Source organism: Convolutriloba macropyga, chromosome 14 (genome assembly GCF_964194025.1).
Source record: "Convolutriloba macropyga chromosome 14, txConMacr16.3, whole genome shotgun sequence".
NCBI lineage: Eukaryota > Metazoa > Xenacoelomorpha > Acoela > Convolutidae > Convolutriloba > Convolutriloba macropyga.
In genome coordinates this window covers 2,495,911-2,514,814 of record NC_134481.1, presented here as the reverse complement: position 1 = coordinate 2,514,814, position 18,904 = coordinate 2,495,911, and the positions used below count along the sequence as shown (strand labels likewise).

General features: G+C 37.0%; 2 protein-coding genes across 2 annotated transcripts in view; both read right to left on the bottom strand.

Annotated features, from left to right (window-relative positions):
• LOC142353026 (uncharacterized) overlaps positions 1–681 on the bottom strand; it is a 77,488-nt gene extending 76,807 nt beyond the window's left edge. Inside the window, 1 exon segment of the mRNA XM_075405216.1 lies at positions 448–681. Coding sequence (XP_075261331.1) covers positions 448–633 — 186 coding nt within the window. The 5' untranslated portion in view covers positions 634–681.
• Positions 682–923: 242 nt separating this feature from the next.
• On the bottom strand, positions 924–18,175 carry LOC142353027 (damage-control phosphatase ARMT1-like). Its single transcript, XM_075405217.1, has 8 exons — positions 18,128–18,175; positions 17,968–18,061; positions 11,735–11,973; positions 10,472–10,622; positions 9,796–9,942; positions 9,181–9,402; positions 7,245–7,417; positions 924–1,494 (listed from the first exon to the last, which is right to left on the bottom strand). The coding sequence occupies exons 1-8, from the start codon at positions 18,172–18,174 to the stop codon at positions 1,284–1,286; spliced, it is 1,284 nt and encodes a 427-aa protein (XP_075261332.1). The 5' UTR covers position 18,175; the 3' UTR covers positions 924–1,283.
• Between the last annotated feature and the right edge of the window lie 729 nt (positions 18,176–18,904).

Genomic DNA, 18,904 nt, shown 5'->3' with positions numbered 1-18,904 from the left:
ACCGTCTAACGTTCGGCGAATTGCTCTCAGACGACCGGCGAGCGGTTGGTTTTGGTAGTAGCCAGCTGGGGCTTAGGGATGCTAGCATTGGGGGGGGGGGGGGATAGAGTTGTGGGAAGCTGGACGAGAGCGGGGTCCAAATAGCCACGTTGGAATAGGGTCAGACGAAAAACAAACCGCATAAAAAAGAAGACCACAGGACTAATATAATTGCTACAAACTTCGTTTGAGAGCAATTAGTTAAAATTGCAAAAGTTACCCGAAAATCTAATCGCTCAAGCACACGATTATAAAAAAAAAACACACAACCACAGTAATTTCTTCAAACTTCGTTCGAGAACAATTAAAGTGATTTTGACGAGGTCCGATAAACTGACAAGCTGTAATTTTTCATCTTAATTCGAAATGTTGATTTGCCGCCATTTACATGCAACCACTTAATTTTACCTGTTGAGGGTGGTGCGGTGGCTGATTAGATTGGGGCTGCGGCGGCTGGGCCTGATGTCCTGGCGTAGGTGCCGTTTGTCCAGTTGGAATTGGGGGCTGGGGTTGTTGGGGTGGCTGTTGAGAGTGGACTTGGGATGGTGCCTGAGGGGGCGGTGGCTGGGCACTACTGCCACTAGTCGAATTCATCCGATTAATCTGAAAATGACATAATTCTGAACCTCATCAGAACTATTGAAGCCATCAGTATATTTCGACAGGTCCGCGGCGCCTTGCATGCCCGCCAATAAACTGGGTCATTATATCTATAACCATTAATACTTGCAATCAATTTTTGTGGGTCATAATAATTCACAATATATTATCTATTGAGTTTGCAAATTGAGCGTGTATATACTCATATATATCTTGTTTCACTTCACAGCCAGTGAAAAATGGGCAGTGAAAAATTTCTTTTCCCTAAATGAAACAATAAAAACTTGGTAGGAAAATGTGAATTAACGGAGTTTCAATGCAAGCAGGACAGGGCTACAAGACACTTTATCAGCTATAATCCAAAATATCAGTCAATAAATTCAGGTCAAATCCGAAAGGGAATAATACATCAGATATGTTCTTGTATACAATAATCTTTTAACAAAAATTAGAAGTATCAACAGAATAGAAGCAGGGTTGACAAGTTTTGATTAAATTTTTTTCATTTCAAAGAGCAACCAGATAATACTAAAACGCTATCAAACATCACAGCAAATTTTCTACCACTCTTCAGAGGTCAAGTAAGAGAGGTCAAGAGAAATCTTGAGAGGTCAACAGACAACGGTCAGATGAAACCGCCGCTTCTATGATTCAGAGCAATCCATGAAGTGAATTACTCCAAAGTTGGCACTGATCATCCACTTGGGATCCGAGTTCTTGGCAAATGTGACCTTGTCCTCTGGGATACCGAATGCCGTGTCTGCCTTGAGAGTCCTCAGAGCACAGATTGGAACATGGAAATCGGGAGTGAAGCTCGTGTCACTTGGATCCCACTCCCGATCCTGGCTGATTTTCCTACCAAAATCAACCAATCGCTAACAAATTTTATTTTTTAGATCCAAGTAGATAAGAAGCCATTAATAATTAAAAATTTTGGTTCCTGCGAAATCGCAGCGGAACAGCATTAGGCTCGGCCTGTTCTCAGCTGCCTTTTTATTATTCCCCACATTTCAGACTGTTCCTTTTATGAGCAGCATTGCTCTTCTGAAGTGAGACATATTTGCCAAAAAGTAAACAGCTAAAAGGTTCTGCTTGCTTTTATTCCTCCGGTGAACAAAATGTTCACATATATGAGCCAGTGAGAGTATACTTAACAGTGTTGAGCTTTCTGTAGCCATTGAACGAGGTCGCACTATCCATTACAATTTATATTTTCCATTATTAGGGCGTAAAAAACCGATTGTACATAGGCCTATTGCAACAAGGGATTGTGGGCATTTTACAAAACAAAACAATCATAACTGAAGAAAGCTGAGAGCTAACTTAAACTTACGAAAACGAATTCTAAAACATAGCTGGCATATTGCCAGAAAATAGCCGCAATAGCTTCGTAGATCTGCAGTCTCAAAAAAACAGTAAGACAGACCAAAAAAATTCGTCTTTTCATTGAAGCCTGATATGTTATATTTTGATTAAAAATCTGTATAAGTTTCTGCTGCCTCTATTAGCTGCTCTCAAATAACCTTCATTTAGAGTGATACACACCCATTTGACCTTATCTCTTTGAATTAAAGTAAATAAAAGTCAATTTCAAAGTGAGGAAGTCACTTTTGAGAGTGAGGTAAGTCAAGTGTGACCAATAATTTAATCACGCGCATGAACAAAAAAACTCGCTCCACTATAGTGTGAAAAATGACGTCACGCACGCAATTCAATTGAAATTGCATGAACGAATGAACAAAAAGCAGATTTGAAGTGATTGTGACGTCATATGGTCGTAACAAAAATCATGACGAAATAAAAAACATAGCCGGAAGAATTCCGGAAGCGACTCGAAGCGTCAGAACTTCACTAATAAAACCGTAATTGCAGCGGAAACACTAAAATTTGTATTAAACCATTAACTCTTTTCCTCTCCAGGTCTGCTCTAAAAATTGGTTTAACTTAAACCATTGTCACCAAGAGAAACAAAATGCAGCAAAGTTTTTTTGAAACGTTTGGTAACGTTTAAAAAATCCGAAATAATTAAACAGGTCAAAAAATTGACAGTCTGAACAAGCTGACAAGGTTATCAATTGCCCTCCAATAGTTCATGATTCTAATCTGAAAAAGATCGCGAAAGCAAACGGCAGATAATGATAATCTTAGAAACTAATTATAATCTTAGAAAGTTAAATCTTTTAAAAAAAGAAAGGCTCAAACTTAAGAATCAGAAAAAACCTATAATTACACTTCCAATCACTGCAATTCAGACAAAAAACAACAAAAACTTGTTTTTTGTTGTACATATACTAGACAACAAGATCTCATACTAATTCAAAAATTAAATTGGTCAGAGAAAATACAGAAGCAGCAGAAGAATATTCGAAGACAAAAAATCGTTTAAATAAATACCAAAGCCAGAAGAAAGTTGTAGAAAACAGTCATCAGTGGAAAGTTTGCAAAAGGCTTGCTATCAAGTACTGCCTTATGTTGAATGATATCAATTGCAAACCAAAGAAATGACGAAAATCAAAGAAAAAGCGGAAATCATTCATTTTTAACAACTGGAAAAATCAATATACCGAAACTAAATGTAGGTGCCAGGACTAATATAGAATGATAGCAACTAGAACGTGAAGAATATGGGCACAATGCAGAGAACACCGAAACAAAAAGACATTCTTGATTTTTTAAACTTAAAAACCAATTTAAAAAAAATACAAGAAAATCGAATACATTTCATTTTTCAGCATTCAAGACATAGAAAAGATAACCAGTCATCCAATACAAAGATCTATCCTCCTGAAGAGCACATAAAAATAGGAAAAAGCAGAACTCATAAAAACGAAACATTGAAACATTTTGCAAAAAAATGATCAAAAAACTTTAAGATTGCATTTATGAAAAAGTTTTAACTGTTTTTCAGAAACTTAACGACAAAAAAATCTTGAACTTTTCTTGAAACGAAATTAAAGTCCCCCAAGTTGCACAAAAAGACTATTTCTAGCAATTAACAATAAAAACACAAACAAAAAAACTGACGAAAATCGAAAAAACTAACAAAATCGGAATAGCATATGTACAATTTTATAAAAACAAAATTACATCGAGGTAGAAAGAGGCGTTGAGTATATGAATTATCAAAGACAAGTTGCCATTTCAACCAATTTTTGACAAAATACGGCTAGAAGATCCAAAAATGAAGAAACTAATAGAAAAGCCAAAAATTAACTAAAAAATCAAGAAATTTGTGCCAATTTTCAACCTGAAACGCATTTTCAAGATCTGCAAAACACTGTGGCATCAATTTCCGAGGTTTACATTTCAATATAGTATCGAATAAACTTGATTTCTACAAGAAAATAAATTAAAAGCAAAAAAACTGGGCCACTTAGACGAAAAAACGGCTAAAAACGGTTATCTATATGTGCCATTCAGTCAAAAAATACTTTTCAAAGTCAAAAGGTCATTTACTAAACGCAGCGCATGATCAAAAAACTTCTCTCGCTTAGCGAAAATCAGTTCACCAAGACACCATTTCTCACGTTCGCTTTTAGGTCAAAATGCCGCGTGAACAAATCCACTTCCTGTAAAAAAACCATAGCCGGAAGAATTCCGGAAGCGACTCGAAGCGTCAGAACGTCACAAACATAACCGTCAATGCAGTGGAAGCCATTACCATTTGTATTAAACCATTAACTCATTACCTCCCCAGGTCTGATCTAAAATTTGGTGACCTAAACCACTGTCACCAAGAGAAACAAAACGCAGCAAACTTTTATATTATTGAAAACGTTTGATAACGTTAAAGAAGTCCAAAATAATTAACATGGTCAAAATACTGATAGGCTGAAAAAACTGATAGGGCCATCAATTGCCCTCCAATAATTAATTCATGATTCTAATCTCAAAGATCGCGAAAGCAAACGGCAGATAATAATCTTAGAAACTAAGTTAAATCTTCTCAAAACAAAGAATGCTCAAAGTTAAGAATCAGAAAACCACTAAAATTACACTTTTAATCACTGCAATTAAGAAAAGAGCATATACTTCTTCCTTGTACATACCCTAGACAACATGATTTCATACTAATTCAAAAATTAAATTGATCATAGAAAAGACATAAGCAGCAGAGGAAAATTCAAAGGCAAATAATCGTTTAGATTAAAACTAAGGCCGAAAGAAAAATGCAGTAACCATTAATAAGTGGATGTTTTGGAAAGTCTTGCTAGCAGACTTTCAGCAGTGCCTTATGCTGAATGAAATCAATGGAATGACGCCAATCAATGGAATCAATGGAATGAAATCAATGGAATCTCGGTAAAAAACCTGATAGTCTGAAAAAGCTGACAAGGTTATCAATAGCCCTCAAATAATTCATGATTCTAATCTGAAAAAGATCGCAAAAGCAAACGGCAGATAATAATCTTAGAAACTAAGTTAAATCTTTTCAAAATGGAAAGCTCAAATTTAAGAATCAGAAAACACCTATAATTATACTTCTAATCACTGCGAGTAAGACAAAAAACAACACATACCTGTTTTCTTTTACATAAGCAAGACAACATGATTTCATACTAAATCAAAAATAAAATTGATCATAGAAAAGTCATAACCAGCAGAATATTCAAAGGCAAAAAATCGTTTTAAGTAACACTGAGACCGGAAGAAAGCTGTAGTAATTAGTCATAAGTGGAAATTTTGGAAAAAGCTTGCTGTCAAACTGCCAGTCCTGCCTTATGTTGAATGAAATCAATGGAATGACGTCAATCAATGGAATCAATGGAATGAAATCAAGAGAAATGACGAAAATCTAGGAAAAAGCTGAAATCATTCAATTTTTTAACAACTGACAAAATCAAAATACCGAAAATAAGAGTAGGTGCCAGCCTGAAGCTAGGATGATACAAACGAGAATATGAAGAACATGGACAAGATCTAAGGAACACCGTAACAAAATGACATTCTTGATTTTTGAAAGTTAAAAATCAAATTTAAAAAAATCGTGAAAAACGAATACAATTTCATTATTAAGCATTCGAGACATAGAAAAGAAAACGAGCCATCCGATACAAATATCTATCCTCTTGAAGAAAACTCAAAAAATGGAAAATAGAGAAAATACGAAACATCGGAACATTTTGCAAAAAAAAAATGGTCAAAAAAACTTTTAGGACTGCATTTGTGAAAAAGTTTTAACTATTTTTCAAAAACTTAACGCCAAAAAATGATTGAATTTTTATTGAAACGAAATTAAAGTCCATCATGTCGCACAGAAAGACTATTTCTAGTAATTAAAACCAAAATACAAACAAAAAAACTGAAAAATCGGAAAAAATCTACCAAAATCGGATTCTCATATGTAAAATTTTATAAAATAAAATTACATCGAGGTAGAAAGAGGCGTTGAGTATATGAGTTATCAAAAAGAAGTTGCCATATTAACGGATTTTCGACAAAAAGACGGTTAAAAGATCCAAAATGAAGAAATTAATAGAAAAAACAGGAAAAAAAGCCAAAAAAATAACTAAAAAATCAAGAATTATGTGCCACTTTTGAACTTGAAACGCATTTTCAGGCTCTGTAAAACACTGTGGTATCAATTTCCGAGGTTGACATTTCAATATAGCATCGAATAAAAATTATTTCCACAAAAAAACCAAATTACAAGCAAAAAAACTGGGCCACTTAGACAAAAAACGACTAAAAACGGTTATCTATATGTGCCATTCAGTCAAAAACTACTTTTCAAAGTCAAAAAGTCATTCACTAAACGCGGCGCATGATCAAAAAAATACTCTCGCTCAGAAAAAATTACTTCACACTGCAATTTTACTCGCTTTCGCTTTTAGGTCAAAACAGCGTCTGAACGAATAGTACTTCCGGTAAAAAAAAACCTTAAGAAAACCAATACTCCTCTTCAAGTCGTAAAAAGACCGAGAGAAAACCAATACTCCTCTTCGAGTCGTAAAAAAACCAAGAGAAGGCCAATAATAGCCCCAGCTATCGCTGTGCGGCTATTAAAAATCTATAAACATAACCGACTAACGTCGGGCGAATTGCTCTCAAACGACGGGCGAGCGGTTGGCTTCGTCAGTAGCTAGCCACGGGGGGGGGGGGGGGGGGTGCAACTGGGGCTGATGGGGGCAACACTGGGTTGGGGGGTGCAACAGCGCGGTGGGGGGTGGAGGCAATAGTGGGGGTGGGAAGTCAACAGGGTGGGGGGATGTCTCAACCTCTAAGAACCGCCCTTCACACCATAAGTATAAGTCTCCAAAACAGTTTGAGCTGAAAAGCTCTAAGAGCACTTAATGCCCGCTGGGCGCTACCTGTTTATCCCGTTTTTGAGGACGAAAAGTCAAAAGCATCAGACGAAAAATCGGTCAAGCGAAAAATCGCATAAAAAAAGAAAGACCAACAGGACTAATATAATTGCTACAAACTTCGTTTGAGAGCAATTAAAAATCAATTTTCTAATTTCCTTGTTGTTCAGAAGTACCTATTTACATAGGCAAACATGTACAATTGCAAAATAGTCGAGTGAACAGGCCATTTGGAGCAATTTCATTAGTTTTTGAAAATTATAAGCCAATGGGATAGAGAAGTGATTGATAGCTACTGACCTATAATTGAGATCACCTTTAAACATGACTAGGTTACTGACAGACAGTTGCCTGTAAAGAAGTTTGTCGTAAGTCTTCATCTCGTCAATTGAACACGGAAGAGTCCAGAACATGTCGGCCACTATCCGTAGTCTGGATGTCTCGTAGATCTGCTCGTTAAGAAAGGTTGCAATCTAAAAACAGATGCAAACATGATCGATATCAAATTTCACAGGTGACCATTATTGCTATTTAATTTACAGACTAACGGATTTTTTGTCCGTTATTAAAAAACAATACGGGCAAAATTATCTAAATATAACCGACTAGTATCCGGCGAATTGCACTAAAACGACCGGCGAACAGTTGGCTTGGGTAGTAGCCAAAGGCGGGGGGGGGGGGGGTGTCAAACTTTCAAGATAAAGAACCACCCTTCATACCATAAAATTGTCTCTTCAAAATAGCTTCGGTGAATCGCATACTTACAGACTAGTAAGCAGTAAAGCTCTAAGAGAGCTGCTCAGCCACTTTATAACCTTCGTGCCTTAACTGTTTCTTCCGTTTTTGAGAACGAAAAAATAAAAGGGTCAGACGAAAAATCGGCCAAGCAAAAAAAAATTAAAAACACCACAGGACTAAGATAATTGCTAAAAACTTTTTTGCGAGCAATTAATAATTCAATCCAATAAATCGCCAGAAATGAAATCGGACACTACAATCAAGTACGCTATTAGATTAACATAGCCTGCAGGTTGCCGGAATAGCTGCGAAAGAATAGACCCGCGTGCCGTATAATAGAGATAGAAACAGAGACAGATATAAATTGAGAAAATCGACACCGCTCAAAAAGCTAGGTAAAAAACATTCAGCGATAATATAATAACCTTGCTAAAATTAATCCCACAGAAGCCTCTTATTAGAGACCTTTACTGAACATATGAGTTCCTTTGACTTTAAACAAATTCAAATTAAACTTAAGTTTTAAAGTGCAAAAGTCATTTTATTGGGTGAGGTAAGCCACTTGTGATCAAAATCTAATCACGTAAAAAACTTTGCTAAAGAGAGTGAGAAATGACGTCACGCGCGCAAACGCCGTTAGTGAGAGGAAGACGTCATTAAAAAAATTTGACCTTTTCAGCTTTGCTGTGTGAAATGTAAAACGACAAAGCGTCAGACGACGAAACAAAAAACATAGCAGGACAAGTCCTGACGTACAATTCAAAGAATTTACATTGACTTAACAGAAAGCTAGACCTAGAACGGACGATGAATGGATTGGAAAAACCATTTAGAAAAAAATCCGATCCAAAAAATCGAAAAAACAGTAAACATTAAAGTGAAATTGCCGCATGTGAACAAGAAAACACTAGCCAGAAAGCGAATTTTTGTTCAAACACGGTTTTCTCACTCTGCTTTAAATTTAGAGCGAAAAATTTCACGCCGCAAAACCACTCGCTTTTTCGCTCCATTTCCTGTTTCGGCGTGACCAAAATCACTACTCCAATTTGACTTCAAAAATCATGAAAATGTGTGAACAGATCTTAAAAAAAAGACAGCGCCCCAATACAATTCAAATTCTTTGAATGGTAAAAACCGCAATATAGCTCTGCTCAGCTTACAGCTTCGCAGCTATAAACAATATCAGACTACAGATGTTTGATACTCGTTCTTAATGGTGTCACGCTGCGGTCTTTGGTCTCGTTTCCATAAATTAACGATTCGATATGTCAACAAAATCAGAAGTCGAAAAGCATACAAAACTAAGGATATGAGAATACAGATGAAACCCCTAATAAAGCTGAAAATGAAAAAAAACCGTTCACTACCAATACCCTAGTTTATTATTCCGAGAAAGTGGGGATATAATGGGAAAGAGCCGCAAAACGCACTTGCGGAGCATTTGCGAAAAATTTGCAAACAATATATTTGTTCCTGGTTTCCTCCTATCACATCTTACTTTGAGAAGCTTCTCGTTGTTCGCTTTGGTCATCTGATGTAAAGTCCATGTGACGTCATAATGCAATGCGTCACTCACAAACCATGGCAGCTGTTTCGCATGTAGAGTGATTCTGATATAAGGGAGAGTCTTTAGCAAATAGAAGCACAGCATCAAATCAGTCACCAGTTCGAACCCCGAATTGTCTAACACGACGTCCAAGTTGAACGCTTTTCCACAGTCCTGAAACAGCGCAAATTACGCGTCTCAAAATGATCTTTTTTAGTTGTTGGACTTTTTTGTATCACTTCACAAAAATGCCGTTTCAAAACTCCTACAAGTACAAATCTAAAATAACTTTCCACTAAATAACTTAAACTATCCCGTTAATTAAATACAGATAACTTCAAATACTAGGCCTGAATACAATATAGAGCAATTAATTTTGATAATAATTAATGCCAATGAAATTTAAATCACAAGCCGTTAAAAGGATTCAAATAGACAGACACATAGATCAATCTCAGTGTATTCCAAGATTTGAATCTAAGAACATAGATGACGCCTTACTTGGTTCCAATGGTTCTAATTCATTTTAAACTTGGACACTATTTAGGAGCAGTATTTCAGTCTTACTTGAGTGAATATTGAGTATAATTGAGGAGAGTCATCTCTGAGTATATTGGGGTCAAGAGAGGTCAGTTGGTCAAGTGGGTCTGCTATCTGTGAGTTGGACACTCCACAGCTGATTGACAAGTCACACTTGTTACCCCACAGACACACCTACTCACATCCAATTAACCTTTAAAAAATCTCAAATTATATCTATTTGATAATCTAGAACTTATTTCAAATGCTCTCTATCTCTACCGCCCTGCTTTTGAAGTTCTCATTTTCTGGGCCGCTAAAGTATGTAATATGGTCACATATTTCGGTCTGTAAAATGTTCATTTAGTGCAATTTCATTCAAAATGTTGCGAATTTTTTCGAGTGCGTGGTTTGACGCAAAACGTTCTGAATTCTGCTAAAATTCAATTCTAAGTGAGTTTGCAGTGCTATATGAACCAACTACTAGCAGAGAACTATTAAAAACCGAATGAAATTTTTTTACTGCATACAATATTGTTCTTTTTCTGTGTATATCAACCAATCAAATTATAAATTTAAGGTATGCTTGGTAGGGGAACTCATGGTTGAAATCATTTCTAAGTTCAGTTGATTCTCAAAGTCTTCTTGCGATCAGCCTTATGCCCACAAATCACCATGTATCACAATGACCAATCAAAAGCCGGACACTTGAGTGAGTTGTTACCTTGAGCATTTTGGTGAGGGTGGATTGTGAGGGTGGTGTCTCTGTTGACATGGATTCCACTGCCTCTCCCAACAGACAGGTGGCTTCTATTGACTCTGTAAATGCACTCTTCTTCTGTTTACCAAACCAGTCGAAGCCAGTCATTGAAGCGCTACAACACAATACACTTTAATATATTTTGAAAAAAAACTCATCGCTTTAACTCGGTTAAATGCCTTCTTCAATGACTGCAGCAATTCATTCAACCCCCCCCCCCCCCCCCCAAAAAAAAACCCCAAAAAAACGATAACTGTTAGAGAATGTAGATAAGGATTCAATTACATAGTTCTAGACATTCAAGTTTGCCAAGATTTTGTATCTGTTTTAATTTGCAGGAACAACCAACTCGTTTTGGCTGCGATAAGGACAAAAGTCAATGTTTTTTCAAGATTCACTTCTGACTTGATTGTTGCACAACAATAACTTTTGATATTGGTGTTTTGGTCAAAATAAATTTCTGTTTCCAAGTACTTTCATTTAACATTCACAAATTCAAAATAAAAACATTTGAAAAACTTGATGTGAGAAATCGGGTAGATGCCCCTACACCCAGTTATAAATTATATAATATACCAAAATTTCACCCGGAGCCATTTCACTCAAAGATAAGTAAATAAACTGATTCCGGTTATCTCAAAAAAACTTTCTGTTCCAAATCAGTTTAGCGGAACATCCGCAGAGTATGTTTGGAAAATTATTGTGAACTATTTCTTAATTTTGATATCTCTTGGTGAGCACAAAAAGTGTATTTTGCCAGTCTAGCAATGAGAAGCTGATTATCGCACAGACGTATCATTCTCGCCTCATTTCCCTATTTGAGAACCCGATTGTACTGAGCACTCGTGTCAAGTGTCCCCAAAAACAACTTGGTTTGAATTTTTCAGGATTTGAGCTGATGATAATTATATCATTAAACAAGAGTTTTAAAGGATTCTGCCTGCTTTTATTCCGATTAATTCAACAGACCCAATAAATTATCAGAACTTTTTAATCATTTGGCCACTCAAATTGTTCACAAAAAAGTACGTAGTTTTCAATGCCAATTGTACCATTTATATAAAGAATTAATATCAGTAACATACCCATATCAATCAATGATATCGGGCACAACTAATAGGTGAAAATTAGACCCTTACACAGACCGCTATCTAAGGAACTACTTGTGGACGCTTCACACTAATACATAACAGGCATACACGAAAAAGGAAAAATATGATCAATTACCAGAACGCAAAAGACTCGGCAATCTTCCTGTATACGAAACACTCACTGTACAGCCACGGAGTGTCGAAATAAGTGGGAGCAACACCCTGCAACTTCTCAGTCTCCCAAACCAGAATGTCATTCCACACCTTGTTGTCAGGTCGACCATCAACAACCGGAGTCAGGGCCCGATTCCGCTCAAGTTCGTACTTGATGGCAGCAAGACGGTTTATCACATCAGAGCTTTCGTTCCGAGCTCCCTAAACTGAAAGCGACTTACGCAGTGTATATTTCATCTAATATCACCTACTGGATTTTTCAAAGTTAACGATTATGCGCCCCACTCAGTCGAAGCATATTTTTTTTCAAATGAAAATGATTTTTTTTAAAAAAGAAAAGCGTGTTACATGATTAAGAATCTGCAGATTAACAATATGCATAACTTGTTGCTGTTTCTATTAGCTGCTCTTAAAAAACCTTCAATTAAAATGACACCCTCACTTGACCTCATCTCTCTGAATTAAAGAGAAGAACATAGCAGGACAAGTCCTGACGTACAATTCAAAGAATGTTCATTGACTAAACAAAAACTAGACCTAGAACGGACTATGAGTGAATTGGAAAAACAATTTCCCAAAAAAATCAGATCAAAAAACTTAAAAAAAACACAGAAAATCAATGTCAAAATTCCGCATGTGAACAAAAAACCACTAGAGAAATGGAAATTAGGTTCAAACAAAAAAACTAGGCCTAGAATTAACTGAGAATGGAATGTAAAAACCATTTAGAAAAAAATCCGATCCAAAAAATCGAAAAAACATCAAAGTGAAATTGCCGCATGGGAACAAAAAATCACTAGCGAGAAGACGAATTTTTGTTCAAACACCGTTTTCTCACTACTTCAAAACTAGAGCAAAAAAATTTCACGCCGCAAAACCACTCGCTTTTTCGCTCCATTTCCTGTTTCGGCGTGACCAAAATCACTACTCCAATTTGACTTCAAAAATCATGAAAATGTGTGAACAGATCAAAAAAAAGACATTCTTTAAATTGTAAAAAGTCAATTTGAGAAAGACAAGTCACGTGTGACCAAAAACTTCATCACGCGAATGAAGAAAAACAGAGTGAAAAATGACGTCACGCACCCAATTCAGGTGAAACTGAATGAAGGAAGGAACAAAAAGCAGATTGTTGCTGAAGTGGCTGTGACGTCACATTGTCGTAACAAAAAATTTGACGACGGAATAAAAAACATAGCAGGACAAGTCCTGAAACAATTCAAAGAATTTTCATTGACTTCATTAAAAATACCCCTGACACTGAAATCTGGAAAAAGAGTACAAAAACCGCTAAAAAAGCATCGAAAACGACGTATAGAAATAGCTCAAGATTGCTTAAAAAACTCTAATATATGATTGATATGGTCAAAAATGCTCTCAAACAAACAATTACTTGTTAATATGCTTTAGCACTTTACGCAAAAAATAAAGTACTGCTTCGGAAAAACCGCACGTGATCAAAACATTTCTCTCGCCTAGCAGAAATGTTTTCATGCCATTTTTTTCACATCTACTTTTCTCGCTTTCTCTCAAAAAAACGCAGCATGAACTGAAACTTTCGTCGTTGATTTTTCACGTGCGTCATTGACTTTTACATCCTGTTTTCAATAAACTCCAAAAAATTATCGATAAAAATACGCTCCACCAATACTCCTCTTCGAGTCGTAAAAAACAACGCCCCAATACAATTCAAATTCTTTGAATTGTAAAAAACCAAGAGAGGCCAATAATAGCCCCAGCTATCGCTGTGCGGCTATTAATTCAAAAACAAAAAAAAACAAAAATTCAAAAAGACAAACTAATCGGTACTTTCCGAACTTCAAAACTTACGTGGCATTTTCACGATTTTTGCAATTTATGATTTTTACATTTTTTGAAAACCACTGCTCAACAATTATACTGTAATGTGATACGAAAATTTTCCATGCGAAGTGTTGTCGAATAAACTACTATATAATCAACGTTTCGCTTTTCTTCCGGTTTTCATATGTTTCCATTTTTTGTTGAACCGTTGTGGTTCCCAAGCGTCCACTTAAAAATGAATACAGCTAAGCACTGGAATCACTTTTCATGATTTTTACTGATCTCAATTTTTTGTTTCCTCCTGCGCTGATCGCGTTTACATGAGCTCAATATCTTCCTATGAATCTTTTGACAAGTTAGAACATTCAAAAATTAATAACTTTTTGATACGGAAACACTCTACATTTCATGGTTTGTTAAAGTCTCCATAAACATTCGGCAAGAGGTCATCAAAATTTAATGCCTTTCCCTGACTTCAATGCTACTTTTTTATCTATGATGAATACAACCGTTGCAAGAAGACATTGTTCTGGCAGTAATAAATGACAAAACTCCATTCTTGGTCAAGTTTGCCAAATTTTGAAATACCACCACAGACATTAAACAAACCAACATCCCTGCTGTCATTCAAACATTTGTTGTTTTAATTATCATAGATCAACAGAAGCCCTTGAAAGGTGATTTGATTTTAGTTTAGTTGCTTCCACGGGCAACCCAAGCTTCAGAGATAGTCTCTGAGAAAAGGTATGTCGCAAAACTCTGCGTAATCTTGTGCTGGTTTTCAAATGCTTCTCAATTTTCAGTTGTTGCCAGAGTGGCTTTTTCAATTCAGCCCTTCAAATTTGATGCTACTTTGTTTGTTGAGTTTGTGGTAATTATTTTATTTCTTCTTCTTTAATTTTTTTCTCTTTTCTCTTATCTAAAAAAAAATAATAATAATAATAAAGGGCCGTGTACACCATCCGGCATCGATGGATGTAGGTCGAAAAATAGGGCATGATGAGTAGCACTTAGTAGCCGGATGCTGCACTCCAAACTGTTCCCCTCCAGACAGTGCAAAGACGGCCCAGTCACAAAAATAAATAACAAGTGGAGAGGAAAGCACCTATATATAGCACACATAGGGAACTAGAATGGAAGGATTAAAATAAAAACGGAACATCAAGGAATAAGCAAATGAATAAAGATAAGCAGCCAAACACTCAGTGCAGCCTTCCCTCCTCCACGACGGCGCTAATCGAAGTCTCACTGAGAACACGAGGCTTGAGGGCACGACATCCCCTCAAGCAGAGAACACAGCTCCTCAGAAGTGCGAAGCTGATTTTCGTTCGGATGTAGCTTATAGTGTCGGCGTTCGGCTCTCCGCGTTTTTTGCTGATCTTAGTTGCGAGTTGTTTCATAACGCGCGATGCTGATGGACCTGGACCACCCGAACGAGCAAAAACCAGTGCATTGAAGCTGCTGTGTTCGGTTTCGCGGATTCGCTCTTCGTATTTATTTCGCTTGATGCTCTCGTGATATTTGTATGCATCTTTTATGGTCTTGGGGGAAGCTCTTCGCGTGAGGGTTGAAAATCTTCACATCGAATAAAGTGCGATTAAAGCGGGAGCCCCACAGTCCGTTTGCCTTGATGTCCAGTCGAGCGTCGTCATCAGTGGTGGTGGAATTACTCGAGAAAATTTCTCCATCGAGCGACTGAAGTTTTGGCTCTATCTGGACATCGTGGCAAACGTCATCCATCGGGTTTGGAAACACGTCTCTGATTTCGTTGTGACGTAGGTGCGTATACCCGCCTTTGGCGCAATGGAGGGCATGGGTGAGGCTGAATTCTTTCCCGCATGGGCATATGGCTGGCGTGTTCTTCGCTTCCCAGGTGTAGCGAAGTGCTATTCCATCACGGAACTCAGTCTTCGTGAGGTCAAAACCATGTTTTGACAACGGAAGCGCGTTAAGCCAACTTGATGCTCCTTTCTCCGAGGCCAGCTGGATGGTATACTTCATTTCTGGTAGATTGTTTTCGATTCTGGATTTTTTCGAGATGAGTTCACGTTGATTGTCTGCTTTCTGTCTGAGACTGATCTTGGTTTGTTCTACTTCACATTGTTGAATATTATTGAATGACGCCAATGGTCTTGAGAGTTCAACTGATTGCTCAAGATTTTTGTGAAGATCTTGTGGGAGGGGGATGTTAAGCCCACCCATTCTGAGAGGGAGAGAAAAAAGTTCTTTCCTCTTGGATTACTTCTTTGCCGACGATGTTTGGTATGACTCGGCCAAGCCGCTCCTCCACCTTGTCCAGAACCCCGTCCATGGAAGGTGTAGTACGCGAAAGGAAGCTCAACTTCTGTTGAACCCCCTTCGTCAAACATGCATAGGCATTCTGGGGAGAGGTGAGAGCAAACTGACCAAGTCTGTCTAAACTTTTTGTGTATTTAGTTTCTGCATCTTTCAGGAAATTTTTACTGGCCTCAGAGTTTCCGATAACTGATCCCAGGACTCGAGCACCCTGCGTGATTTCCACATTTGTGCCTGCAAACACAGTTGACGCTTGGCGCTCGCCTCCTGGCTTAATTATCAACTGACACTTCGCAGGATTGACAAGATATCCATACTTGGGACCGAGCTCAGTGAGCTTGTCGAAGAGTGCCCTGATATCTTCTAACTTACCGACGACGCTACCATCATCAGCATACCATTTTTGTGTCAAAGAGTCATTATGAAGTCTTGTTTTTTAAATAATAGTTTTTTAAATATCTTAAGTCTGTTTGCACAGTTCAGCTTTATCAAAATTGGCATTACAGTGGTTATGAATACACTTTTCCTTCTCACTGAGCTTCTCAAACCGACAAATACTCATGTGGAAGACTTAATTCAAATACCCTGGAATCATTTTTGTCATTTGAAATTTGAGAGCCAAGCGATTAAGTTTCACAAGAAATGGAATTAGCCATCAAGACAACCAGGAAATCAGCTTCTTAAAAATCCTTAAACTGTTACTTGATGCTATTATTTTTTCGTATCTAAGTAGCCTAATTTTCAACGGTTTCAGACTTGCTTGTTGCAGCCACTAGAAAAGCACATGAGCTGGGGTTGAGAAACAGTTTATTTTTGCTCATATTAAAAGATCTTCTCCACGCTTGTCAAAAGAAGTTCACGCATCGAGCAGCGTATTCCACATTATTTGTTTGACAATATCAAAGGTAGAAAGAACTTGAAAAGTCCATTATCTTTGCTGTTGCTTAGTAGTAGTAGTAGTAGTAGTAGTAAAAGACTTGAATTTACCATTGAAGGATTTTTGACAGTACTAGAAAAGATCTTTACAGAAGGTAGCAGTAAAAGAAAATATATGAATTAAAGGAAATATTCTAAAATACATTCAACATCTGCAAACGGCACAGCGACATTTGATTGACCATGTACAGGTTCTTGATATATCGTATTTTAAATCACGTAGATTGACGAAGAAACCCTTTAAGAGCGATTTAATATTTGCAGGGGGAAATAAAATGTTTATATCACTTAAAACCAAATAAGTCATCGAACAAGTCAAGTCATATTTAACGATCAAAGAGGGTCAGCCTTTCGTAATTTCATTTTTTTCACCGATCATCTATGAACCGAAATTCCTCACCAAGCAATACAAAAAACTTTACCATGGACAAATTTCTTCGAAACAGCTGAATTTTATGCTAACGTAGATCAATTTCACCCAGCCTCACCAGTGCATAAGAGGGCAAATGTTCAGAAAGTGACTATCAACATCTTTCTTTACTTTTAACTTTTTTCTGATCTTCTCCCTTTGTGCCCCCCAGCTTAGTGGGTGCATATTATTTGCGACCCCACACGCACGCGCCATATTTTTACATAAGAATTTACTGTGTAATTACACGTGCTCTGTATCTGGGGGTGCATAACATACTGGGGGCACAAACTGAAAAGCTCGTTCTTATCCTTAAAATTCATAATTTTTGGTTTCGCAACTGATTTCAGAGGAGTTATTATTGTCAGTGTGTTAAAATTTTCAAGTCAAGTCCTAGCTTCAGAGTAAAGATATCAATAAAGCTTCAATATAATTGTTCATGTAATTACGCATGTCTTCAAATCCAGCTGTTTTCAGCGCGTCAACCAGTTTTTTCACAATGTGGTTAAACAAGTCAATTTTGACTTTTAAAAAGGCACACCTTCGATTAGCTCTCTCCTGTAAAAAATACTAATTTTTACTTTCTGACATCCTCGCCTAAAAGTGCTGTTAAAACTTACAACGGATTTCGTGCTCTCATTTCACGTGCTGGGAATTAATTATTGTTCACTTGTCGACTATATCCCGTAATTCTGCTGCTCCAGAAAACAAGAACCCTTAATTCTAGTAGCAGAAACATGAGGTTCACCAACCATGTCGAAATCGTTCCAAGATCGGTGAACATGGTCTATCACTTTTGTGACGATATCAGGCAAACGCTGTCTCAAAGTGTCATAGGCGAAGGACCTAAGCAAACAAACAGCTTAATTAAAAGAACTGGCTTCATTAAAAACATAAGTAACAAGAGCATACTTTTCCTTTCGTCCACGGAGTTTATCTGGCAGCTTCGGACTAGCCATTCCAACTGAAATATGTCAAGATCTTTCAACATAGAAATTTTAAAAAACAGAAAAAAATAGGGTTCCATCCCTCTATATTATTAACAAAAATTGCCAATTGAAAACTGGACTTATTCCCCCCCCCCCCCCCCCCCACGTTTTTAATGCCATACTAACATTATATAGCACATCCGTAAAAGTGTATACGCAATTTTTTTCGAAGTATTAATATAAAGGGGGTTTGCTCTGAAGCCGCGTAGACAATCCAATGGACGAGTAGTGATCCCCTACTACTATTATTATTATTAATTCGTGGATATGCCACTGGGGAATCACACCCCGCGTTTACAATCTAGGATTGTGTAATATCCGTGCACTGTCTACGGTTATGGGTTGGGTTGGGTGTTACTCTAAAGCACTTTAAACCTCGGAGTTACTGAGGAAAATTTTCCAAGTTTCAGACTTGAATTTAATTGTGAAGATATAAAATATACAATTGGTTTAATACAAAGTTAGATCTATTGCTTGTAAATATTAGAAGTTCTGTGAAGATGAGAGTTAAAGCTATTAAAGAGAGGCAGCTCGGTGGTATAAGGTTTAGTTTTGAATATCGTCTTAGGTTTCAATACTATCAATGGTTAATTAATCTTAGGTTATTTTTACTCATTTTCGTTAATCTCCTTGGTATTTTCTCATAGTTATTTTCTACCACACGGGTCCCTGTTAATTAAACTAACAGATATCAGGTTTA